Source organism: Mustela nivalis (assembly GCF_964662115.1).
Source record: "Mustela nivalis genome assembly, chromosome: 3".
Taxonomy (NCBI): Eukaryota; Metazoa; Chordata; class Mammalia; order Carnivora; family Mustelidae; genus Mustela; species Mustela nivalis.
In genome coordinates, this window is record NC_139022.1 from 58207762 (window position 1) to 58235264 (window position 27503).

The 27503-nt window shown below is 35.3% G+C and overlaps 1 protein-coding gene across 2 annotated transcripts in view; it reads left to right on the top strand.

Annotated features, from left to right (window-relative positions):
* The window catches only part of ST8SIA4 (ST8 alpha-N-acetyl-neuraminide alpha-2,8-sialyltransferase 4), a 100374-nt gene that overhangs the window by 51632 nt on the left and 21239 nt on the right, over positions 1-27503 (top strand). Inside the window, exon 5 of one of the 2 annotated variants that reach the window (XM_082723838.1) lies at positions 9477-12826. The exons of the other annotated variant lie outside the window; for it this stretch is intronic. Within the exon in view, the coding sequence (XP_082579964.1) occupies positions 9477-9720 (244 nt within the window). The 3' untranslated portion in view covers positions 9721-12826. Of the gene's footprint in view, positions 1-9476; positions 12827-27503 lie in introns of those variants that run through there. 2 annotated transcript variants of the gene reach the window in all.

The following is a 27503-nucleotide window of genomic DNA, read 5'->3' on the forward strand; positions in this document are numbered from 1 at the left end:
AAAAATTAAAAGAGATTTTTAGATTATGTTTTAATGAATGGCCATTCTTCCCAAGCCATATTAAATAAAATAAAAGGAAAAACTATAGCTAGATTCTAATTTTAAAACAATGTTGCAAAGTAATGAAAGGGTAATCTAATGGGGACAGACAAAAGATATATTTACAATTTTAAGAGACTACATGAATGTATTACAGTCGTTGGGGTTGCAAATTTTTCAGTGGTATTTCTTCAAAAGCTACACATGATTACATATTTTAATTATCATTTTGTAATTTTCCTTGTGAAAAAGGGAGCAATTTTCATGAAACTTTAAGAATGAAGACAGGAGTTTGAAACTTTAAAATGACTTGTTGAAACTTTAAAAATGTGACTACAAGATATTAAAAAATCAAAGTTCTTTTACATTTATAATAAAATTATCAACAGACAGCCTACAGTATCCTGAAACAAGCATTTTGCCCAATGACATCGTTTAAGATACAATTTTAAATGATAAGACCTATCAACAAATGCTTTTTAAGATTTTATTTATTTACTTACTTTAGAGAGAGAGAAGGTGAATGCATGTGGTGGGGAGAGAGAGCAGAGGCAGGAGAGAGAGAATCTCAGGCAGACTCCCTCCCTGTGAGCACAGAGCCAGATATGGTGCTCAGTCTCACAACGCATGACCTGAGCCAAAACTGAGTTTGATGCTTAACCAACTGAACCATCCAGGCCGTGAAGATAGATAGATAGATAGATTTTTGAAGATTTTATTTATTTATTTGATAGATAGCACAAGTAGGCAGAGCGGCCCACAGAGGGATAGGGAGAAGCAGGCTATCCACTGAGTCACCCAGACACCCCTCAAAATACATATTTTATAAAATATTTAGTCTCAGCAAAAAAATCCTATTTTTATGATTACTATAATTTGATTCATAATAGCCAAGTGTTGTTTTATTGACTGGGATGGTTATACTTTAGTTTCTTATTTTTTAACATGGTGAAAAAAAAAATCATCATGCAAAAAGTAGGTCCTTAGTTCCACTACCAAGTGTGATAGATAATTTCTTAAGAATTATCAAAGGAAAGAGATTAGATAGATAAATAAATATATTTTAAAATGATATGTTATCTGCCTTATATGCATAAACATGTTATATATAAATTGCCAATTCTTCATTAGAATTATATGTAGTGTTCTGCCTTTATTATTATTATTTTTTTATGTTGGTACTTCAGGAAGTTTGCTCTTTTAGTTCTTGTCTCTATTATCTTACATCTTAATTGTAATTCTTTTACCTTTATTCAGATACTTATTTAAGAGCATAATTAATTTAAACTTTAGTTTGCAGTCATTCTGGAAAATATATTCAAACATTTATAGTTGAATCCTCTACCCCCTGATGATGATTATGAAGCATTAAAATATTTAAGCCAAGGGGCGCCTGGGTGGCTCAGATAGTTAAGTGTGTGCCTTCAGCTCTGGTCATGGTGTCCTGGGATGGAGCCCTGCATCAGGCTCCCAGATCAGCTGGAAGCCTGCTTCTCCCTCTCCTACTCCTCATGCTTGTGTTCCTTCTCTTGCTGTGTCTCTCTCTGTCAAATAAATAAATAAAATCTTTAAAAAATATTCAAGCCAAAAATTAAATATTCAAGTCTTAATTATTTTATAAATGTATACCATCCATTAGTTTTATTACTTTTAATTCTACTGTAATAAAGATTATTTATCCTATTTTTTCATCACACTGTAGTTATTTGTTTTAATATCAATATTCATACAATAGGAACTGTACTCTCATTAAGTTGATAAACATTTTGTATGAATTGAGATAAACACAGATTAAGGGCTTGCTTTTTATTATTAAGATTAACAAGAGTACATAATGTTCTATATGTTGGGTATTCTAAAGTTATCCAACAATTCTGTAAACAACGTCTTCACCAGAATGATTTTCAAGAGAAAGATACATTTAGTTCATGTAGATTTTTAAAATTTTTTATGACTTTTACTTAGGAGTTTTGTTCTTATCTTTTAGTGAGGAATACATGTGCTACCCTTGTATTTTACAGATCTTCCAAATGTTTCTTATTTAAAGGATAATTTAACAACTACAAAAGAAATGTACAAGTGTGAGATAAAATGACTACATGACTGCCTTAAATTTACTTGGAATTAAGAATTTTCATTTTAAATGGTGTACCCTATGACCTATAGCAGTGTTTGTCAGATTGGAGTATTTTGCAAGTTCTGAGAAAATGCTCTTAATCTCTTTAAAACTTGGTCTACATTGATCCAAACTCAGAACACTGGCTTAGAGAATTTTTAAGAATTATTTAGGAGTTTGATATAAAAGGAAGGTCAAATAAAACTTCAGCTCTGTCCAGGGATAGACTGTTTATATCCTCAAATCTATATCCTTTAAAAAGTGGGTGTTGAATCATTTAATATTCTTTTCAGTGCTGAGTTTCACTGGTTTTATAATTTTAATTGTTCTTACTCAAGTGAATATTCAAAGCAACATGATACACATTTGTACTTAATTTTTACAGACCTTCTCAGAAATGTCTTCTCTTAACCTAAGTAAAAGGCTTCATTTAACTTTTGGTCATTTTGATAATTGAGGTAGCTTACGAAAATATTCCTGCTTCAAAGTCATTTCTCTTGGAATTTAAATATTCTTTATATTTTTTAAAACCATATTTAAGCTAATACTCCCTCATCTAAAAATTTCCTTTTGCTGGTAAAAGATACACGCACACACACAGACACACACACACACACACACACACACACACACATATGCAGACATAAATACGTACACCCACATAGATAGATAGATAAGATAAAGATATATATTTAACATATATAAATATATATATATATATATATATATTTTTTTTTTTTTTTTTTTGTTAGGGAGCCATTTAGCCTATTGAGTTTATTCTTTCTTTAAATTTCTAAAATTATTAAACTTTTAAAAAAGCAGAGATAGCTCTTTCTATAAATGCAAATTATTTAAAATCATTTCTGGAGTGGTATTTATATGTTGTATACGGAGAAAATGAACGTAATACATATATGCTATATATACACACAACATATAACATTAAATATTGTATCAATATTTTATATATACTTACAAAGTATGCAATACACAATATAATACACTATTTTAAATAAAAATATAACCTATGATTACTAATAGTATTTCATGCAAGTTGCTTTGCTAGACGTTTTGCCTCTTAAGCACAGTACCAGTAATACAGTGGCTTTGCTTATAATGACAATTCATGTTTATTCATGTTCCACTTGTCACTTGGGATTTCCAGAAATTGGTTTGGTTTTGCCATGCTTAATATACAGCAAGAGTTTCCCACTTTATATTTATTTGTTGGTACTTGTGCTATCTTGAATTTATGCTTAGTAATTTTATCTTGTGTTGGGAGGATAGGTATTCTTTTCCACTATTTCTGTGACTAAAAAACTTTTGAATTATTTCCTCTTATTCAGAATGTAAGGTGATATTCTAATTAATTTGCATTTTTCATGAACAGTATACGTCTTCATTTTGTCATAAATAAAAAACAAAATGGAAAAAAAAATGGAATATCTCTTAATATACCCTCCTAAGTTTCCCAGGGTTTTGCTGGATCAGTGAGGTTTTCTTTTGGCATGCTAAACTAGCATGGCTGTGAGTACTGCATTCACAATTTAATGATCAAGGTCATGATTTAAGGCTTGTGGATTTAAATGTTGGAAGGAATAATAAGCCTTGCAGAAATCAAATCAAGTGACATCTCTAGTTCACCTCTTATCGGTCTGATTGTCATTCTGTTCTAAATTTTTCATTAGGCAACTATTGCTTTCCATTTATTTATTTATTTATTTATTTATTTAAATTTTTATTTTAGAGAGATGACAGAGTGCTAGTGTAGGAAGGGCTAGAGGAGGAGGGGCAGAAGGGGACCGAGGGGGACCGGCAGACTCTGTGCTCACAGTGTGGATCCCAACTTGGGGGCTCATTCTCTGGACCCTGGGATCTTGACCTGCGCTGCAATCAAGAGTCAGATGCTAACCAACTGAGGAGGCCATGCACCCCAATGTATATGTTTCTATTTAAAGAGCACACATTAGTTGCTTTGTTAAATGTATGATTTGTTTGCATTAATTTTTATTCAGATATAGTTGATACTCAGTTACATCAGTTTCCACGTACAACGTTGTGATCCTATTTCTCTGTACATTATGTGATGCTCACCGCAAGTGTAGTTCCCACCTTTCACCGTATGACACTGTTACAGTATCACTGATTATATTCCCTATGCTGTGCCTTTTGTTCCCATGACTTACTCATTCCATAATGGGATGCCTGTATTTTCCACTTCCCTTCACCCATTTTGTCCATCTACCCATTCCCTTTCTGGCAGCCATTAGTTTGTTCTTTCTATTTATAGGTCTGATTCTACTTTTTGTTTGTTTGTTCATTTGTTTTTCATAGATGTTGCATATGAGTGAAATCATATGATATTTGTCTTTCCTAGTCTGACTTACTTCATAGCATAATACGCTCTAGGACCATCCATGTTGTTGGAAAGGGCACAATCCCATCCTTTTCATCTCTGCATAATATTCCATTGTATATATAACAATGTATGATTTTTAATATGGTTCTTAACAAATAAATAGATTGTTCTATCTTCACCCATCTTTCAGCATTAACTTGTTTTCTACACCGTTAATGCAATTTTTCGGATATTAGTTACTGCACTCATCTTTCAGATGTGAAAAGCTTTCAATTTTAAGTAAGTGTAAAGATAAAATGCTATATAAAATTAGGGTAATCCTCTGCAGGCTAAATTCATGTGAATGGCATGAGCTTGCAGAATTTGAATCAGACCAGGCTCCCAAAAGAGTCTCCAGTAAAAGTAGAGATTGAAATAGACCTTTGGTAGGAAATAGTTCATCACTATTATTCAAAGGGATTATTTTGTAATATTGGACCAAGTCAAAGTCACACAAGGAGAAGTAATTAAAAAAAAAAAAAACTTTGAATATCATGACATTCACTCCAAATGCTTTCTGAAAATGGCTTACTTGTTTTAAATTTAGTCTTATGCCAAAAACATTTCCAGATTGTTTCTATTTTGACCAATGAGAAACACAGCTGTAATACTCCTTTTAAAAAACATGCATCTTTCTTTCATGTTTTTGGGTAGCTAGACAACTGCATAATACGTATTTTAAACCTCATGATAGTTTCATGATGTAGTATTTCTTCCCTTGCTGGGGATGGTGATATTTACCCTTCTGGCACAGCAGTGTTTCCTGAAATCATAATCCAGTTACCCTTGTGTCACAGTATTATTTTCTAGCAGCTCCTATCATTTATATTTCATTGTGGATGTGAACATATGAATGGCTTATATCTGAGAACTCATTCGCAGGTATATGGCTGAAAAAGGAAGCTATTGGAAAAACAGCCGATAGGCTGCCCTTGGCCAACATACTTCCCAATACTTGGTTCTTTCTTATTGAGACTAAAAAGTTCTGCAAAGTATCTAAAATGGCCTTTGAGCAGTGGAGAAGCCTTCATGGCAATCAGTGAGAGTGACATACTCTAATTTTTTTTTCCCTTGGTATGCATTTTGTTCTTTTCTTCTTCTGGATCATTTCTATTCTTTCTTCAAGTCTCAGTTAAAGGTAAGTTCCAGTAGGCACAATTCCTCACTCTTGTCCCTTTCTCAGAGATTGACATGGGTGTCTTTTCTCTATTCTCTTTATAAAGGATCTTATGTCTCTAATAGAACAGTCATCAGAATGTATTATTACTGTTTATTTTGTTCTCTATGTTGTAAATCTTTTTTTTTAAAGATTTTATTTATTTATTTGACAGACAGAGATCACAAGTAGGCAGAGAGGCAGGCAGAGAGAGAGGAGGAAGCAGGCTCCCTGCTGAGCAGAGAGCCCGATGTGGGGCTCCATCCCAGGACCCTGAGATCATGACCTGAGCCGAAGGCAGCGGCTCAACCCACTGAGCCATCCAGGCGCCCCTATGTTGTAAATCTTGTAGGTGCAGAGACTGCTTTATCTATGTCTTCATGTAACTAGGAGAAAGGGTGAAAGACCTGTATTCCTAACGGTGAGGGTTGGGACACAGGTGCAGAGATGGGGAGAGAATGGAGTCATGAAAAAGGGCAAAATTGTACTGAAGAAAGACTTTGAAGTCTGATTCATGTTTGTTCTTTAGAGCAATCAGCAGGTCAGCAAGCTTGATGGAGGAAACTTTTTTTTTTTTTAAATCAGTCTGGATACCATTGGAATTCATATTTACCATTTAGCTTATGTGGGAACAGAGGAGAACCATACCAATAAGGAAGGCTTGAATCTCAATAGATACCTTATCTTCCCAGCATTTTATTAATTAATCAGCTGGTATATATCAAGAACCAACTTGTGCCTCATACCCCCATAATTGTAAATCAGTGCTTTTACTGAATTAATACCTGCCTAAGGTATGGTTAGAATGAAAATGTAAGACTAAATTCTGATTAAAAAGTAAATGAACCATAACAATGGAGTGAGACCCTTAGGAAAATCCAGAATGAACATCTATAAATTCATCCTGGCCACCTGAGAAAGTGCCTTAGTTTCATAATTTAGTAACTTAAAAACTTAGAGTTATTTCTTGATTATTATCTTGAGCATTATCTTCCTAAACTGTATATGTATATGATTTCTTAAAGTATTAATTTATTATACTGTTTCCTAGAAGAAAAATGTCCATTTTAAATACTTTAGCAAGGGAAATAAATTGATTGTCATCATTTTTTAAATTTCAAGACTGAAATTTAGTATTTGGAACACATGTTTATACTGCTATATTTAAGAGCTACAGTAAAAATTCATAAATTTATTTCATAGGTTTACTGCCTTTCTACTTTCAAGACCCAACCCTGTAATGAGTGTTAGAAAGTATATAAATAACCTTAGAAATTCCCTTGTTTCTCTGACCTTTCAGGAAAAAAAAAAAAAAAAAAAAAGAGGAACACTGATTAATATGCAAACTGTATATTAAATTAATTTGCATAAAGCTATTCTAATTTAAGTTCAGGTGACTGGGAATTTATTACATTCAGGGATTTTTATATACACTAAAACAATTGTGAATTTAAAATAAAAAGCAAATACATTGTAATAAAATTTTAAACAGTGAGCATGACTAGATCCTGAGTTCTCCAAGGAAGGTTATTGAATCAACTACTCCATAAAGCTTTTTAAAAAAAATTGTAGTTTCTTATTTCCATAGAATAACTTAGATGTGGTTTAGCTTGAATCTATATAATTGATCACAGTCAACTGAAACTAATTCCTAATATGGTTGATCAGATGATCCCAGTCTCAGGCTATAATTTTCAAATTATGGCTTAGATATTTGAAATGCCAAGATACTAGTAATATATGAGAAGAGAATAAGGCAAAAGACTTGGGACTTGGGTACTAGAATTTTCATGTAGGAACAAGTTATTGACAGAGTTTAACACATATTTCAAAGGCCCGTGTGACAGCATACCATGATCCCTTTCGGCAGGAGATCAAGGTGGGAGGGTCATCTCTCCTTTTTCTTTCTTCTCAACACTCTTACCACCACCAAAGGATTTAAAAATCTGGGTGAGTGAGTAAACATACTCAGAATATCAGAATAAGGGCTTTGACTATAAAATATTTTTAAAGACCTTTTAACAATTCCTTTTAGTTATGGGTTATATAAAAACCAAGAATTGGAAAGCATGTTGGAGCAGGCTAGAAACTCTTTTCTACAGGTTTCAGTTGGAGCCATAGGCCTAGGAATGACTTCTCACAAGTAAGACATTTACATTTTCACAATCCATAGAAGAAATAAGTCAAGGAAAACATTCAGGGAGACAAGAGAAAGAACAAAATGATCAAACCCTAGTAAATACCAGTATTTGGTGGGTGGGGGGAAGCCACACTGCACAGGTCATTCAAATAATTCTACCAGTTTGCCCTCACCAGTATGCACCCCAAAGAGCCAAGGGCTGTTCTCTGTGCCCGACTAATATGCTGAATGATGTTCTTGTTATGCATTAATAAATGAATGTGCTCTCCCTCAATACAGGGCTTGTGGTTCAATATGGTTTTCTGAAGGCTATATTTAAGCACAATGGATCTGTTGACATATGTGGGAAATAGTGTTCAGTGGTTTATTTTAAGAACCAATCAAATCACATCATGTAAGTTCTAAACCCTTACACTTCTTTTCAGTGTTCATGGTTACAGTCACTTCCGCCAAGTGGGGGGTGCTGGTGCTGGCACTCCAGGGGCCTAAATGAAAGTAAAATCCCGAAGTATTTTCTCAGTTCTTAAAAAAATAAAATAATAATAATTTCTATTGTATCTTAAGAACTTTGGCCTTCTGGTTGTTGTATACCTGAAACAAATAAAGTACTGTATATTAACTATACTGAAACTAAAATTAAAAATTTATTTAAAAAACAAAAGTCAGGGCACCTGGGTGGCTGGCGCAGTCATTAAGCGTCTGCCTTCAGCTCAGGTCATGATCCCAGGGCCCTAGGAGCAAGCCCCGCATGGGGCTCCCTGCTTAGCAGGAAACTTTTAATGGGCTCCCTGCTTCTCCTTCCCCCATTACCTCTATCACTGTCTCTCTGTCTCTCTCTGTCAAATAAATAAATAAAATCTTTTTTAAAAAGTAAGCAACAACAACAACAACAAACTTTAGCCTACCGATACACCATTGCTACTCCTTGCCAATAACTTAGGGCTCCACCAAGATCGTAGAATTTTTATATGTGCTGTGAAGGCTTTCTCATTCCTTAAACGACCTCACTTCTATATAGTTAGAACAGATTTTAGTTTCAATAAGAAATAACCCCTTAAACATCAACTACTCAGGAAAGAGAGGATAAAGTAACTTAGACAAACTGTAAGGTATATGTAACTGAAGCTAATTTTTACCTAATGCCAAATAATTCTTACCTAATGCCAAATCCCTAATGCCAAATCTTACCTAATGCCAAATTTCCCACATAAGTCAATGGGAATGTCAATGGGAATAAAGGGAGTCATCATAAAGACCCAATGAACCAACCTGGGAAATTTGGGGAGTACGAAGTGGAAACAATCTGGGTGCAGAAGTAAGTCCTGCTGATTTCTGTCCTCCCGTTGCTCCTTGCTCTGCATCTTTATCCTGCTGCATCATGAAGTTAGGCATTGACGTTAAGGTCAGCACCAAAAAACTGCACAGTCACTGCTCTGTTAGAGGGTGAATGCCTGCTGCCTTCTCGTTTTCACGTGAGTTTCTACCAAACCTCATTACCTCAGCAGTCAGATTACTTAGCTGCATTTCCCGATTAAGTTTTTCTGGGCAGAATATCAGTCACATGCTTTGTATGAAGAACTCAGTTACAGTCACCTGATTCTGTCCTGCCTCCCCTTTTGTCCTCCAGACCATCATCCACTGTGAGCACGTTGGTTGTCAAACGGAAGCTGTTGCAGAGAGAGAATGGACTGGCAGATGCTATTTTATCATTAGTTTCTTACCAAAGAATAAACTGGTTTTGTTTCAGGCAGTATACATTTTCATTGTCAACACCAAATTGTTGTCATAATAAAAGTATGGTTCATGTTATTTGTCCCATTCTGTCGTCCCTCCTTTTGAAGCCCACTCTTGAAGGGAATATTGCCCTTTGATGTCACCCTAGGGATAGTAGAGAATCCATTTGTCCTTCTGCAAAAAATAAAGTCATAAAGTGATTATATGATAAAGGAATTAGGAATTCTTTGGTACTTGGAGTATATGGAACCCATTAAATAAGTTACATAGATTGCGTTTCCTTGGCCTTTATTACATTTCAGAGAAATTTGCCAAAATTAATTAAGCTGTAGTACCAAATAACTGAGTTCAGATTTAGAGCTTCCTTGTTTCAGATATCCAGTAATATTTGTACAAGTTAAAAACTTGGACAAAATTAAATAGCTAGAACAATTATGTGACATGTGCATATTCTTCACATAATCTAAAATGCAAGGGATTCTATATTACACTGTTAGTATTTTGATATTTTGGTTTAATAGCAACTCCTTTATATCTTTTCATCTCCTCTAGTGGATCTGACTTAAAATTATTACCTGTAGCCGAAGTTATGATTTTGCATTTTATTCCATTGATCTTTTCCTCTCAATAGATCTGTGAACTTTCTGCAGAAATTATTTTATAGCCACATATAAAATTTTCACAGTGTGACAAGCTGATCTTATATTAAAATATATATTTTTTCAGCAGTGCTTGAGAAAATTGAACAGCTGTATAAATGTTAGACAGTATCATTTTAAAACAACAAAAGCTAAAGAAACAATGTTGTGGTGGGTTGTGGCCATCTTCCTAAAACTCTTGTGCTTCTTAATAGTCATCATTAAAAAAAAAAAAAAAAAACTAGAAGGACTAGATACTTTGTAGAATCCGTATGTGTTGTAGTCAGGTTGCCATTAATAAAAGTCAGTACTAGGAAGAATCAGTGTGCTAAACACATTTTGTAGATTCTTCAGCTGGCAAATATTTTCTGTTTCTTTTCTCTCTAGACCAGATGCCTACAACAAAATTGCTGTCAGTTTCAAAACTAGTAAGCTGATTATTTTACAGAAAATAATTAACACAGAATATGTTTCCTACAAATATTGTAGTAATACACATGGCGCTCCTATTATAATAAAAAATGAAATACAAATTTTTTATTAAAAAAAGTTTTTATTGGAGCAGCCAAGTACTTTAAATCACATAATTCCACATTTGGCAAAAATGAATTAATGTGTTTCTGCACATTCACTCCTTCAGCAACATTGACAGAGTGCATCCTGTCCCAGAGGCTGGGCTAGGTCTGGGGTTGTGAAGAAGACTGTGATGGGGGCGTCCTTAAGTGATGGGCTTATGAAATCCAGAGGTTTGTGTATGGAAGGACAAAGTGATTGGGGAATGTTAGCCCAAGGAATTGGCAAATGCTTAAAATACATGTGGTGGGGTATGTGAGTGAGGTCAGTCTACACTTGTGTATCTCATGTGTAGAGATACACAAAAGAGTTTCCAAGAAGGATTAAAAGTCAGCTGAGAGTATAAACCCAGAATTCACAGCACTGCCTATTTATAAGTTTTCTCGGAGTTACCTACCGCTAAATAGTCCTTTTTTGAAGGACCTAATCGTAATGACTCCAATACCTGTGGCTTGATCTAAAAAAAAAAAAAAAAGAAAGAAAAGAAAAGAAAAAAAAAGTTAATTGGAGTCCCAGTTTACAAAAAGCTTCAGGGTCCAACCAGTGTTCCTACATACTAAAATTTATTCTAGAAAAGGATGGAAGGTGATAAAAGGAACACTTATACAGCTACTGAAATGAGTAACCTGTTTAGAAATAATTCAAAGTGACAGAACAAAATGACGTTCAAATAGATGTATAAATCTCTCTTCTTTCTCCACCATGATATATGGCGGATTTGGCGTTTCCCTTCTTCCATTTTTCTCATTTAACTTGGTGTTCACAGGAATTAAGTCCTTGAATTTCTCACTGTGTCTGAGACACTGAATATGACGATGAGGAGGCACACTGTGACAGCAACTAGATCAGGTGAAGGGCAGAGACTTACTGGAGAACTGAACAAAAAGAAGCAATTAGGAAAGAAAAAGGTGACAGGAAGGAAAATCTATCTCCATTTTGTTTTATTTTTTTTGATCTGGGTAATAGACAAACTTTGGAGATTGGTTTTCTTCTGTCCTTAAGTAACCAAGCACAAGAATGTTACAGGAGCAAATGAGGCTGATCCATCGCCAAGAGACCTAAAGACAGATAAGCCTGTTCAGTAGGATAGTGCTCTGACTGGTCAGGGGCTGATGGAAGTATGAGGTTTCCTCTGTAGCAGTCGGAGTGTTAGGAAATAACTTTGCATTGCCCAAGCATTATGACTCATGATGAAATGAACTGCTTGGGGAATTTGACGTCTCTCCTCAATGTTCTGGACCTTTTAACACCTAGGTTTGATTGGGGACTTTCTAACCAAGCTGATTTGATGATGATATTACAGAACATTTTCATAACTTGTGCTTTATTCCATTACGGTAACACATTGAAACATGTTTTGTAGTTTCTTTGAAAATCCCCTACCTTTTACCCTAGAGGAAACTCTATATTGGCCATGTATTTATATGTGTTCATCAGTTATAGCTTCTGCTTTGAATTTCTTTATAAATAGCACTACAATCCTCCCTAAAATAAGTTGAAAATACTTGAAAATGTTGCAAAAAAGGTATGAGGACATTCATAACTGCTTAGAAAAACTAAAACCCATTTGAAAATCATTGAAAATTCTCATTTCGTGCGTCAGACAATTTTTCTGTGTCTCACTAATAAAACCATAATAACATAAAAGTAAAGGATCAGGAATATTTAAAGGCAGATTTTAGGTATAGATAAAATATGTAAATGATGTTATCATAAAAATATGTAAATGTATTCCATTGTGTGTGTGTGTGTGGTATATACACCCATTCCTAGTCCATGGACAGGGAGGCAGGTGGGGGATGGGCTAAATAGGCAATGGAGATTAAGGAAGAGTGCTTGTGATGAGCACCAGGTATTGCATGGAAGTGTGGAATCATTCAATTGTATGCCTGAAGCTAATATAACACTGCATGTTAACTAGCTGGAATTTAAATAAAAGCTTGGAGGGAAAAAAAGTATATAAATATATTATCCTTAGCTAATTAATATGTATTGATTGCAGTGATCCTTTGGTATAAGCTCGTTAAACTTCTCCTTTTACAGAACAAGTATTAAGGCCCCGAGTCCCATCTAAGGAGATACCCAGTGGCAGAGCCAAATTCACTGATTCTAGAACAGCTCACTTTCCACCAATATCTCCATAGAAAAGTATCACTTTATATTATTATGACAGATTTTGTCATTTTATAATTCCTTTTTGATGTATTATTTTCAATTTAATAATACATATTAATTTATATAGCCTTGTATGCTTTGCCAAAGTTACATTCAGAAATTGAATGCATTCCTATTTATATAACTTATCAAAGATCTTGAGTTGTTTCTGGTTTGTGCTTCCTGACCAGAGATAAAAAAGATTATTTTTCACAAACAAGAAGAGGAAACACCTAAATAAACTACCTATCTAGCTAAGGATTTATATCCCAACTTCAGACACAAGTTTTAAGTAATTCTAAAATAGAATTCCATTTTTTTTTCCAACTCAGATAAAGATAACATGAATTCTATAGCTGAGCTCCGAGCGTTTCATTATATTTAAGTTCACTTATCTACTCAGGCTTTCAGCTGACATCTGCAGAGCAAAATCAAGATCTCTTCTAGAAAATTGATTGATGGTGTGCCATATTATTTGTGAAGCTCATGCCATCTAAATTTGAATTATTTTAATTTAAATAAAATTTGAAACACATTAGAACTTTAAAATATGTATTTGGCTAGAGAACAAGTAAAATTTGTACCAAAACTAAGTATCAATTCTTGCACATTTTAAGTAGCTGAAAGTTTAGAGGAATAAATAGCCATCTGTTTTTAGAGAAAGCTTTGTCAAAATGGATTAAATAAATTTTCTGGGAAGTTTAGTGTGGACAACACAGTGTTAGGATCCAAATGTTGCTGTTTCACAATTTGCTGAAATTACCTAGTGATAATCTTTTCTATTGTGCATATTTATTATCCTATACAAAGCAAATATGTGTAAGGATATACCTGAGAAAAGTGCCAGAAAATATTTTCTTTTTTTTTTTTTAAGATTTTATTTATTTATTTGACAGAGAGAGAGATCACAAGTAGGCAGAGAGGCAGGCAGAGAGGGGAAGCAGGCTCCCTGCTGAGCAGAGAGCCCAATGCGGGGCTCAATCCCAGGACCCTGAGATCATGACCTGAGCCAAAGGCAAAGGCTTAACCCACTGAGCCACCCAGGCGCCCCCAGAAAATATTTTCTAAGTAACTACAATGCTGATGATTTATATTTGAGTCTCTGGACTCAGATCTTTATGGTAAGTCTTTATTTTTAATTTGGATTAAACAAACCTCCTTTTTCTAAATACATAATCAGTGACTTGTAGTACTTTGACTTTTAATTCAGTGTTTAATTTACCATTCTTTTTCTCTGGTGCTCTCTGTTACTGACTCCCTCAGTTACTTATGTTTGGACTGGAATGAGTAAAGTATAACTTAGATTTACTTCTGGCCAAAACAGACTTTTATAAAATGTGTTTTTTATTGTATTTATTTGGCCCTTATTTATTTGTTGGCAGTATGTGTAATATAGCATTGGTTTTTTAAAATCCCTAATTTCTTTCACTTCTCTTGTAGAAACACCCTATTGCTATTTCTGTTCCTCTTCCTGATTGTAGAATAGGGGAGCAAACAGATGACTAACAATTTGATGACTAACACAATAAATTCTGACTTCCAGCCTACTGACCTGTGTTTAACAACACATATTTAAAAATAAAATTTGTTGCCAACATTTAATAGCAATCAGCTTTCAAATAAAAATTTCATTCTTTTGTTGTTGTTGATTCTTTAAAAAATAGGAAGACCTGACATCTTTATTCGTGGTAACTCCGAGCCACAGCTCAGTTGTTCTGTATTCAGTAGTCTAGGCATGTTATCCAGTTCTTCAGAAACAACATAACCCGGGGTCCCGTCCGTTCTTACAGCCTGATTCACTCATCCTCGTTCTGCTTTTTCTAGCTCTTAACCATTAGTTTCATTATTCTACCTTTTGGGAGGAGAATAAGGTAGAAACATAGATGGTAATTGATTCAGACCGTCTTATAAGTGGAGAAGACTTTGCATGTCTTCTAATAAGAAATCTCATTAAAAATAATGACATTAAGCATATTTGGTCAGGTTAAGTGAACTCCTAAGACTCTAAGCCGTTTGGCCTCAAGCATACATCCTTCAACACCAAAAAGGTCTGTGCTTTTCACTAGTTTAAGAAATTGATTGTGGAGTAGTTGTAGAAAATTACACAGTGTTCTGCCAGTAGAGATTCTTTTCAAGCTGTGTGGCTAGTAACTGTTTAAGAATCAGCTCTCTGGGAAAACAAACAAACCTGGATTATACCATTTGCTGATTTCCATAATCTAAATACTGCCACCAGGTCCACTTTCAAGCTATGATGAGATGTCAACCACCTTATAAAATCCAAGGTTGAACACAGGCGAATAAGTAAAAGCCAGTTCTAGCCCACCAGACTAAATGTGTGACTCAGGAATTCTTATGTATCTTACAGAGAAATTCAAGCCATTACCATATATGCTTATTCAATAAGATCTTTTCTATCACCCTGGCAACTCTATCAGAAATATCTCGTTTGTTAGAATATTTTCTTTTGATTGTATCTGTTATCACAGTTTAGATTGGCTAATGAAAATGCACTGACATCAGTGACCTATAAAAGCAAAATCAATAACTTTTATATAATTCATATTTTTCATTTACTATACTAATCAAAATAAGCATATATTATGGATGTTTTATATAATAATCCCTAAAGTGGAGTCTCTGAATGTTATTGACTACAGAAAAATTACTCAAATTCTTTGCTCTGTTATTGAGTTTGGCCTGGCTAAAAGCTTTTGAATAGCTTTTGGATTATATGATGTCTGTCAGAAATGAGTATTTACTTTAAATCTATTATTATTGACCTACACATTCATCATTTATTCTAAAATATAAGAGCTCCTAATCTCAATAATAGTTATGATATGGCAAAATTCTTATATTCTGATTTCTCTATTCTGAATGCTTAAAACTTTTTTCTTCAAGAGAAATAAATTTTTCCATTTTATTCCAGAAAGTTGTAGTTTGCTATTGATTCTTAGTAGGTAAGAAATGTGCTTATTTACATAATTGGAAAATATTGATTTCCTAACTATTTAACAAAAAAGTCAAATGATGTTAGGAAAAATGATAGTAACTTATCTGAGAAAATAAAATTATATTAAGTTTCCTTTAGTAATAACTAAAGATATAGGAAGAAAAATAATTTTTGTAAAAGTTTTATAAAGAAAACAAATAAATTTCAATACTTGATAATGCATGATTAAAATATTATATATAGACATGTTTGTATATATATGCATATGTGTGTGTGTGTTCCACTAATGCACATCCAATTCAGTATATAATGCCAGTATTCTAATGCAGGATTTGAGCGAATTACCATTATAGAGTAAGATTCATTTCTAAATAGAAAAAAAGATACATGTGTGCAAAGTAGCAGTTCAGATTTTTAGAAAAAATATTCATCTCACTTGTCATATGTTCCTGTAACTCTCAGGGATCTATTTCAAACATGTTTTAAGTTAAAAAATGGAAATATTATTATTTCTTCCTCATTCCATTAAAAAAAGTATCTCAGCACCACAGAGAGTTAGAACCTTTACAATGCTTGAGATCATATATTGTTTATATTACTCCATTTTCTATCAGTTTAAATCTTATAATTGAAGAGAATGATTTTGTCAAGAAAACAGATTTTATAGAGCTGTTTTGGCAAACAAAATAAAATAGTAGATGTTTCCTCTTAAATCTCTTAAATACTTTCCCATAGTTGAATATGGTTCTGCTGCAACCGTGACATCTGAAATATTTCACCCCTCTTGCAAGATGATTTGCCCAGAGCCACAGAATTATTAAATGTTACAGATGGTGAATCTGTGCCATTTGTTTCCATTAATTTTCTTCTGCAGTTGAAAGAAGCAATAAGGAAACAGGCAAATGTAACGTTTAATTTGGGGGAAGTGAGGAGAGATAAGATTTGGGAATAAACATTAAAATACTTGTGAGAGATTGCTGTTATTCACAGGACCCGGGACCCCTACTTACTTTATCTATTGACTGAGAAAAGTCTTGCAAAATGGAAGAACGTGTGTGTGTGTGTGTGTGTGTGTGTGTATGTTGCACTGGGAGAATCACTTGGAACAGTTGTTGAATTCTGTCCTCTATTATTTACAGTTTTTCACCCATAACATACAGTAAATTATCTGTTTTACTCAATGGTTTGGAGAAGGTTAGGACTTTGAGTTTGGGTTGAGTGTATGAAAAATAACATAAGAGAAAAGTAAAATTATCTGTGTCCTAGTACTCTAAAACTATCCTCAAGTCAGAATGTAGGAGTAGAAACGGATGCATAAGACTAAGATAGATATATTGGCTAATTATTTCATGTGTTTTCCCCTAATTTAAAGAGAAAGCGTGGTAGGGAAAATAAAGCTGCAGGAATCTGTCTAGCCAGCTCACTAGGGACTATCTATCTACCTAGCTAGCTATCATCTGTCATTTGTCTTTTTCTTTCTTTCTTTGTAAACCAATTCAACACTGACTCTCCAAGGCACCTCTTAAGATGACTCAGATTTTACAAGTGGAAAGTAGAGCTAATAATCGGAACAGTTTCATATTTCCCTCAGCTATATGATGTGTGTGTGTGTGTGTGTGTGTGTGTGTGTGTGTGTGTGTGTGTGTTTGGCCCTAATGAGAAAATTCCCTAGACTTCTTTAGAGCACCTGTGAGTAAAGTCAATAGTGATAATAACTGGCATGGGAGTATTTTTACCTGGAATTGGAGAGTAAGTCTCCAAAGTATTTCATTTAAATGTTAGCACAGAGTGGTTTTCTCTGATGGTTTTGTTTTTTCTTTTCTAAGCATCAGCATTATGTCTGCCCAATCCAGGTAAAAATAGAATCTGGAGATGATAAAACACTTTTCTAGAGTTTTTTCCTTCTAAATATGAGTAGTTCAAATTGATCAGCTACATTAGTTTTTATTTCTAAACATTATCCATCCCCTTCAAATATATGGAATGATAACTTTGATCTGACAAGTGGAAGCCGACATGGGGTTGAACATTTGCCATGAAAAACTAGAAGTTGTTTAATCCCAGGTGACATTCAATAAGGAGTACCATATATTTAACTGAAAAAAGCATGTTAACCTTCTTTATTACATTTTATAACGTTTCTACTTCTCAGTGTTTTTTTTTTTAATTAGTTAATGTAACATAACTAATAACTAACCTCAGAATAATACTCATTGAAGTTATAAAAAGGAGTACTGGACCTTCAGTGACATTTTTCCTTTTATTAATTTAAAGATTCGAAATTGATGTAATGCCAACTTAAAACAGCATGACCAAATTAGTAGCAGTACTGAGATTCACTGCAACATAATTTTTAGGGCACATTCTCCGGTGGGAGATAATTTCCCAGCTCCACAGCTTACCAACACTGTGACTTTGGGCCAATTCTTTGTTTTCATGGTGCTTTAGGTTTCTAAAGGTTTCTACATTTTCTGTAAAATGGGGCTATTAAGAGTAAAGCATATAGAACAGTGCCTGGCACATTTGCAAATGCTTAACAAGGCTTAGCACTTAATAATTAATTAATGTGTCACTGAAAAATAGGTTCAATAAATTGCCCTTTGGGTAATTACGAAAAGCTCATTTCTTTCTCCAGGTATTCCCCTCTGTAGGGATTCCCTCACCTCTACCTTTCTGCTGGTTTATTTAAATTAATAGTAATTGTGCCTAATAAAATATATTGAAATAAATTAAAACTTTGGCCAGAAAAACCAATAGCAGACCCAGTAATTACATCTTCTGCCTTACCCCAGTATCACAAATTACTCTACCCGAGATGTTCGGTTTATCTTCCTCCTTACTGCTTTCTCGCAGTTCGGTTTGGAGTCAACTGATGTTTATCCTTCCATTCTGGTGAATATTAATAATGGATGAGTATGTCTAATGAATCCCCAAAAGAGTAAATACCTCCATTCCAAACCTAGCAGATTTATCAGCTCTCCATCAGCTGTTGGTAAATCTCTGTTGTCTTTTACTATGTTATTTCTTAAAGACTAATTGGCAGACATAGTATCCGTAACTACTTTTTCCATCTTAAACCTCATTTTAAACTTTTCACAAGGGGCAAGTATAATTCTGATGACAAATTTAGTATGAATGAATATGAAACTTATTTCAACTACCAGTAATGTCAATACTACAGAAAGCAAATTATCCAGTGTTTCCTTTCTATAACTCAGTATCTGTTCCAATTTCAAGTGGCTACATTTGTTGGGATGGAAAAAAAAAAAGGGATTTAAGAAAACTAATGTTTTCTTCATGTATTTTCCTATACATTTTCCCACATAATTTGGTTATGTTTGAAAAAATATAGTAATTATCTTTCAACATAGCACACCATGCTTGGCTATCAGGGTATTTAACATTTCCAGGAACAACTAACTCCCCACATGGTCATCTGTTGTTTTCTGATACCAACAACCAGTTCTCCAATTCCCCGGACATCAACTGGTTGTTCAACAGCTATGTTCCATTTTGACTCATTCTGCCTGGAGTTAGCTTTAGATCCCACAAATTAAGGGGCTCAGGCCCATATGCCTGCCCCCACTTCAGACACAATTCCAGGGCCCCAGCCGTCTCCATTTTTCACCGCTGGCTGTTAATTGAGGATTCCTACCACCTCTTCCTCAGCTTTGATAATAGAACGCACACGACTCAGGAAGGTGCTTTACTTACTATCACTGGTTTATCCTAAGGGATATAACTGAGGATATGCCAAATAAATAAAGGGATACGTATGGCAAGATAACGATTGAGGTAGGAGAGAGGGGAAAGGGGCATGGCTAGGGGTTTTCCAGCTTCATGGTGTGTACATCAACCAGGAAGCTCTCTGACTTTCCTTGTTCAAGAGTTTCTATAACCCAATCTTCAGTCCTCCCCGCCTCTCAGAGGTGCCCACCCTGTAATAATTGGCTTTTTATCCACCAGCCTCAGTGGCCCCACAGAAACTCACTACATGAGTATGAACTCAGGTGTAAGGGAAAGGGATCCTTTATGAAAGACACTCCCATCACTCAGGAGACTCCAAGGGTTTTAGGAGCTCTGTGCAAGGGACTGGAGACAAAGACTAAATATATTTCTTATTATACCACATAACTAAGAGAGAAATGTCACTTTGTTGAGTTAACGAAATGACCGGTTGCAAAAAAAAAGCTGAACCTTCGGGTCTTTTTAGAATTTGGATTGAGAACATTGTGTACAAATTGAAAAGACCAAATTAGTGTCATGTCTGGTATGTAGAAGTGCTACAGTTATAAATTCAAGAATATAAATTGGAAGACTTCTTCCTATTTCTCTGTTTTATGGCTTTGAAAAAAAAATTGATCCAAAGAGGATGAGTCAGTTTCATTAAGAGTGACAAATGGAGATGAGAACAAAATAAAAAAGACCCCAAAATATTTTTTGAGCATTCAGAAATTCAAAACCATCAAACTAAAATAAGTGACACAATAATGTCTTGCAGCGACTGTGTCCCCATTAGATACCATTACAGGCATTGTCACAAATAAGGACTTTTTTTTAAATGTGAGACAGAGAACCATGAATTTACTGTATTTAATACCCAAGTGAAATTTTAAGAAGTGCTAAGTCCTAAGCTGCTCGACTCTGTTGCCATTCTGCACAAACTAACAATTGCTCCTTCGTCACTATAGGATTTCATGCTTTGTTTTGTTTTGTTCTAAGATTTTATTTATTTATTTGACAGAGACACAGCAAGGGAGAGAACACAGCAGAGGGAGTGGGAGAGGGAGAAGCAGGCTCCCTGCGGAACAGGAAGCCCGATGTGAGGAAGGGGCTCGATCCCAGGACCCTAGGGTCATGACCTGAGCTGAAGGCAGACGCTTAACAACTGAGCCACCCAGGCATCCCAGGATTTCATATTTTATTTCCCTTTATTATTCTTTGATTTTTTATTTTTCTAATCCTATTAAAAATAGACCTCAGTAGTATATACTCAGATACATTAAATATGTATATATATATTTAGCTGGTGTTTTATAGGCATCTCCTTTATTATTATTAGTGCTCACATGGTTAATATGATTTCCTAAACTCCGGTTTTCTCTATTTCTTTCATTTATTCATTCAATTTAAAGAATGAATTGAATTCATTCATTCACTGAATGAATTGAATTGAACATATGAATTGAATTGAACATATGCTATATGCCAAGTACTTTGCTAGGTCCGGGGTGCAAATTTGGATTAAATAGACACAATTCTCTCCTTCACTTGATGTTTTTGTCGGTACCAGAAAATTGCAGTATGGTGTAACAATTGTACTGATGGAGGGAAAGCAACATTGTGTTGGGGGGGTGGGAGAGGGTAACTTCTAGAAGTGACAATGGAAATTGATTAAAGGAAAAAGACCTGCTGGAGAAATTGATGTTTTAGTTCATGCCAGGAATAGGGAGGAAATGTCTCAGGTAGAGAAAATGGCATATGCCTTTTTGCAGTCTTTTCATTGGATAATATTGGGTGACATGTAACACTCACTCTGTGCCAATCATTGTTACAAGTGATTTTCACTAGGTAAACAGCGCTATGGGTTAGTTCCATTATTACTTCCATTTTCCATATGAAGAAACCAGGGAAGTAACGAGTTAAGTAATGTGCTCAAGTCTACACAATTGGTAAAAAGCGAAGCCAGATTCAAAGTCAAGGAACTTGATTCCATACTGTGTACTCGCCCTTTCAATTCCATATTGCACTTGACAATGGACATATTTTAAAGTAAAAATTTAATTTATTATATTAGACATTCTTTTTGGAGTCCAGTAAAACTAGACTTACAGTAGTTGAAATAGTATAAATCACCATAAAGCCTGTGTCATTTATCATGAATCAAAATTCCATGACAGATTAGGAATTCACTTCATTCTGACAAAGATTTATTGTCTTCCTCTACATGCAAATCTGCTAGGACCCAGGGACATAAAGATCAGTTAGTTTAATCTCTGCCCTCCAGGGGCTCTCAAATTTGCCTACAAGATGATATGTTAGCCAATAAAGAGTATATAAAACCTAAGACAAACACAACTGAGCAGACATCTGAATGATAGGAGAGCACAGAGTTTACCTTATTCACCTTTAGATTCATGGGTTAGATTTCCCTGATGGAAGGTGGTTGAGTAGTAGGGTCAGTGAAACTTGTTGGACCCATGGAGGGGAGGATGAACAAAATCATTAGAGTCGAAAAATAGAGAACTAAGTAAATACAGTGAGAGGATTATCTGCAGAGCTGACTGTGTTAAGATTCTAGAAAGTCTTGAATGACACAGAAAGGATCTTGATTCTTTTGACAGTGGATAATCAGAGGCTTGTGAGCAAGAAGTGACAAGATCAGAGCTGTACTTACTTAAAAATTAAGTGTTGTATTGGGTAACTAGAAACTGTAAGAATATTTTAGACGCTAATTAGTTCAGCTGTGTACAAATTAATGATGATGTAAAGCCAGCTGAGAAAAGCAAGAAGAGAAGGAAACAAAGATGTGAGAGTCAGCCGGGGTATATTGAATTTTTCGGGTGCCGCAGTGCATGTTAGCGCACTAACCTACATTAACTGAGAGTCACACTTGGAAAATAAGAACAATTTCTTTCACTTTATTGATGAGAATAGCAAATCTTTCTTCTTATTATTACAGTTGCTATGGTCCAAAGCTTGTTTGGAAATGAGACATCCGTGGTACTGAAATATCTTCAATAAGGAAACATCTGTGGCACTGAAATATCCTCAATATTTTTTAAGAATTGGGAAGGCTTCCCTCAGGCATCTGTCCCAGATATACAGTACCACACTTTAGGCATAACTGCAAAACCTCTGGTCCCCAACAGAGCCCCAAAAGTAAAAACTAGTCGCCCTAGAGTTAAGGGGGAAAGGAAAAAAAAGATAAAATCTGCAGCATGGACTGATTCATATCAAAGCTCTCTTTAAGTATAAATGAACACAACACATTTAATTTACCCAATATGAAAGCTTTGTTACTGATATTCAGTATCTGCTTAGAAAAAGATAGTGTTTAAATGAAAACAGACTCTGTTCAGAACTCATAGATAAATTCTAAGTCTTTGCCAGAATCAGTATTTTAAACAAAGTTATGGTTGCAGATTCTGAGACACAAATATTTTTCCCTTGCACCCATAGATTCCTATCATGTCTCAGGTTCTTTGTTACTTATGCATCCCTCACTGCAAGGGAAAAAAAAAATGTATAAAAGTTAAATCAAGAGTCAGAGGAGAATTTTAAAAAGTAAAATGATTTGTTTGGGGCACCCTCAGAGATGACCGGAACTCAGTCATCGTGGAGCGCTTGATCTAGTTAAGAACTGGATCCCCACTGCAGTGGAAGCTTAAGTGGTAAAGCAGAAACCCTGGAGGACGGAGGACACGTAAATGTGGTGCAGCAGGATGGAGATGAGCAGAGAGGCTGGAGATCTGTGTGTGTCTGCGTGGGGGAAGTGAAATAACTCCACTCACCGAACATTTATCTTCTCATTTAATCCTCAGAAAGAGTCCATTTGATAAACCTCTTCAGAGATGAGAATGGTAGAGTCTCAGGAACTTGATTCGAAATCCAGATAGGAAGTTGTAGAATTGTGAAGTACTTCATCTCCTAAGATACAACCCTCGTTATCTTTATAGCCCCATTTTGAAATTTTTCCACATCTGGCCCTGCCAGGGCATAATCCACATCCCCTTACTTGGCTTATGAACAGCTCACTGAGTGTTCAGTTGTAGGGTGGAGATTGTCACCTTCTCCAGGGTGGTGAGCGGTGTCTGTCCTGTTCTGTACTTGTTCCTCAGCAATCTACCTGGTGAAGAGTAGACCTCAAAACCCAGTGGTTGCTGGAGGACTGGACCATTAAGTGAACAAAAGAGAGAAATCTTTCCAAAATTAATTTATATAGACAAATATAATTTCATACTGTAAATAATGATCCAGTGGTAAAACACACCTCCTTCAGTTTCTTTTTCTTTTTTTTTTTTTTTTTTGTTTAAGATTTTATTTATTTGTCAGAGATAAAAAGGGAGAGAGAGAGCAAGAACAAACAGGAATAGTCGCAGGCAGAGGGAGAAGCAAGCTCCCTACTGAGCAAGGAGCCAGATAATGAGGGATTCGATCCCTGCACCTTGGGATCATGACCTGAGCCAAAGGCAGACTCTTAACCGATTGAGCCACCCAGGTGCCCCCAAACTTCAGTTTCAACTCATGTTATGGTCAATGGACACTTAAAGCAAGCCCTATATATTATTCACTGCAGGATTTATTTTGAGAGTAAATGGATCTAAATTTTAGATCCTGTGAAAACTAGAAACTATGGAGCTAAATTTTAAGGACTAATGTGTTAGCAATTTGTTATTAAAACACTGTACTTAAAGTTAACCTAAGTAACATAATAAAGTAACAATTTAAGGAAACATAATAAAAAATACTTAGATTTGAAGTCCTATTTAATTATGGCCATATAAATAGATGTGACTATCTCTTAATTCTCTGTAGAACTCATTTGTCTAAAAAAAATATCATCTACCTTTTTTGATATTAATTTTGCTTGCATTTGCATGCATACACTTTTTGCATGTCTGTACAAACACATGCACACATACACAGACAGATATAATGCAGCCATCAAAAAAGATATTTTTGTTTAAGTAACAAAATTATTATATCATTATTGAATACAATACAATATATACATTATTGATAACAATAATGATATGGCATGTTATTCTGGACAAAATATCTTTAACTCTTTGCCTAAACTCATGAGCAGTATTGCAATATTTTATCATCCAGAGATATTACAAGACATAAAATAGGTTTCCTGAGTTTGAAAAGGTACCTGAATTCAGAAAAATAAAACCTTTGTTTTACATAGATATTTGCTGCATATGCACAGTTTTCAACTTAGAAATGTAAAAGTTTAGGTCCTTACTGGCTGTTGTTTTTGTAGATTTTATCAGTTATTTGAGGATTTTTGCAATAAATACATGTTGATCCATTCCTCTGTGTCAGATTGAGTGTTAGTTGGTAGAGGTACATTGGTGAATACCACCCTGATGGACAGTTTGCAGTATAGGAGGAGAAACACTAAATAATTGGACAAATTATTTGTATTAGAATTGGGTAATTAGTACAGAGGAAAACGGGTAAAGAATAGGGACGACCTCCCTGAGCAAATGATAATAAGCTAATACTCTCTTATTGTTTATATTCAATAATAAATAGGGCAGTGATATGTGCCAGGCATTCATTGCAGCACTCTGTAAATGTTAACTTATGTAATCTCCGTAACAGTCCTATAAGGTAAATATTATCGCATTTAACTGATGATGAAGTGAGACACAACCCATTTAAATAACTTGTATGAGCTCACCCAGGAAGTGGTAACCCTGGGCTTGACCCCCACCTGACTCCAGTGTGCCTGTAACTACTGCATCGTGATGCATCTTGTTAAACTCTAATGCCTTTCACTTGCTTGTCCCTTGGAAAGGTCTTCTTATACAACATTTTAATAATTTCTTTTAAAGAGCTAAACTCCTGACTAAACTGCACAAGATAAGGGGCTTTATCTTTAACAAAGATAAAGATAAAGCCTTATCTTTATTGTTCCACATTCCTGGTCAAAGATTCCAAAAATGTCACTATTGCACTTTTAATAGTACAGCATACATAATAAATAGATGACTTTTATCTCTTTATTTTGTTTAATTTGCATTTTAGAAAAATCAGTTTTACTTGGAGGAGAACATGTTGCCAGATAGACTCTGGTACCTCTGAAGGATAGTTCAAGCCTTTTAAAGGTGAAGGACACAAGTAATTTATTATGTCCCCCCCTTTTTTTTTTTTTTTTAAGATTTTATTTATTTCACAGAGAGAAATTACAAGTACACTGAGAGGCAGGCAGAGAGAGAGAGAGAAGGAAGCAGGCTCCCTGCTGAGCAGAGAGCCCGATGAGGGACTCGATCCCAGGACCCTGAGATCATGACCTGAGCCGAAGGCAGCGGCTTAACCACTGAGCCACCCAGGCGCCCTATGTCCCCTTTTTGTAAACAACTTTTGACTTTCCTTTCCCTGTTCTAGATCTATCACTGTCAGTATCCTTTGTTTTCCAGCCTTTCCTTTATTACTCTAAAGTCGAATTAAGGCAAAGAAAAAAACTGCAAGGAAATGAAAAGAGTAAAACATTTTGGGTAATAGTTGGAAAGAGTCAGGGAAAATGGATATAAGAGATACATATGTTTGAAAAAGGATTAAGGCTAAATTTTGAATCCATGAGAGGAAAATAGAACAAGAAGGAGAAGGCATAATTGCTTTGAAGAGAGAAAGACAGTGCTGGGAAAGAGTTCTTGGTCACAAAGCTCTGAGGGCCTCCCCCGGTTTTCTGCTCACTGGGATCCCGTTGGTAATTATCCCACAAAGATGGAGCACGGCAGGGCTGTGGCGCACATCCGCTGATATTTCTATGTACAGGATAGTCATAGTTCATGAAGAAACTCTGTGACATGGGAATAGTCCTGCACCTACAAATCCTTATTTTCACATCAGCCGTTGGAGGATCACTGTCTGAGCTCAAATAGTGTCTGCATCAGAATTCATTGGCGTTTCATGGTAGGCGGCTTGACAGGGCTTTGTCCTTTTTCTGAATGTAGTAATTAAGCAAATGAAAATTCTTCTCAGTCTCAGACTTGCTAAGACATTTCACACGAATCTGGGTCTTTGAAAAAGCTGAACTCCTCCTTTGTTCAATTAGGGAGGATTGTTAACTGAAAGGCCTTTCCCTTTTTTGACTTGGATCAACACCTGTGGAATAAGGACTTCCCACGCCCCATGCAAACTGCTGATCTCCTGTATTAGAAGTTGAGAGCTTTCTCTCTAGGTTTTTGATGGGCACACTGCAGATTTAATACTGAAACATGGCCTTAGATGTCTCCAGAGTCTTGCAAGTCAGAAAATCTACAGCACAGTCTAGGTTTTGGACTTGAGAGGAATCTATTTGCAAAGATGTGCTTAGACATCTTAAGCTCAACCTATATTCCCATCTAACACATTTTTTTTTTTTTTATTCTGTTACAAGCTGCTTTCAGAGAGGTTTTCAAAGAGGTCCTACTTTTTGAGATCTCAGGGAGTGAAAAGTAAAGCCTCAAGTTTACAGAAGGAGTAACAGAGGGTTGCTTTCTTGGGGAGCACTGGGTGAATGCCCCAAACTCTGGTTGCGTAGCACAGACAAGAGACTCTGAGGGCGCCTGGGTGGCTCCATTGATTAAGCCTCTGCCCTTGGCTCAGGTCATGATCCCAGGGTCCTGGATTCGAGTCCTGCTTCCTCATCTCTCCTCCAGCCTGTCTCTCTGCCTACTTGTGATCTCTCTTTGTCAAAAAAATAAATAAATTCTTAAAAAAAAAAAAAAAGAGACTCTGAATAGCTGAGGGGACTAGTCCTCAAGTCAGGACATATTAATTTATCACCCATCAGTTCATTAGGGTTGCGCAGTGGTTGGTTGATGCAGGCCCCAGTCAGTAGTGAACTCACAAAGGGTTAACTCACTACCGGAAGGAAGCA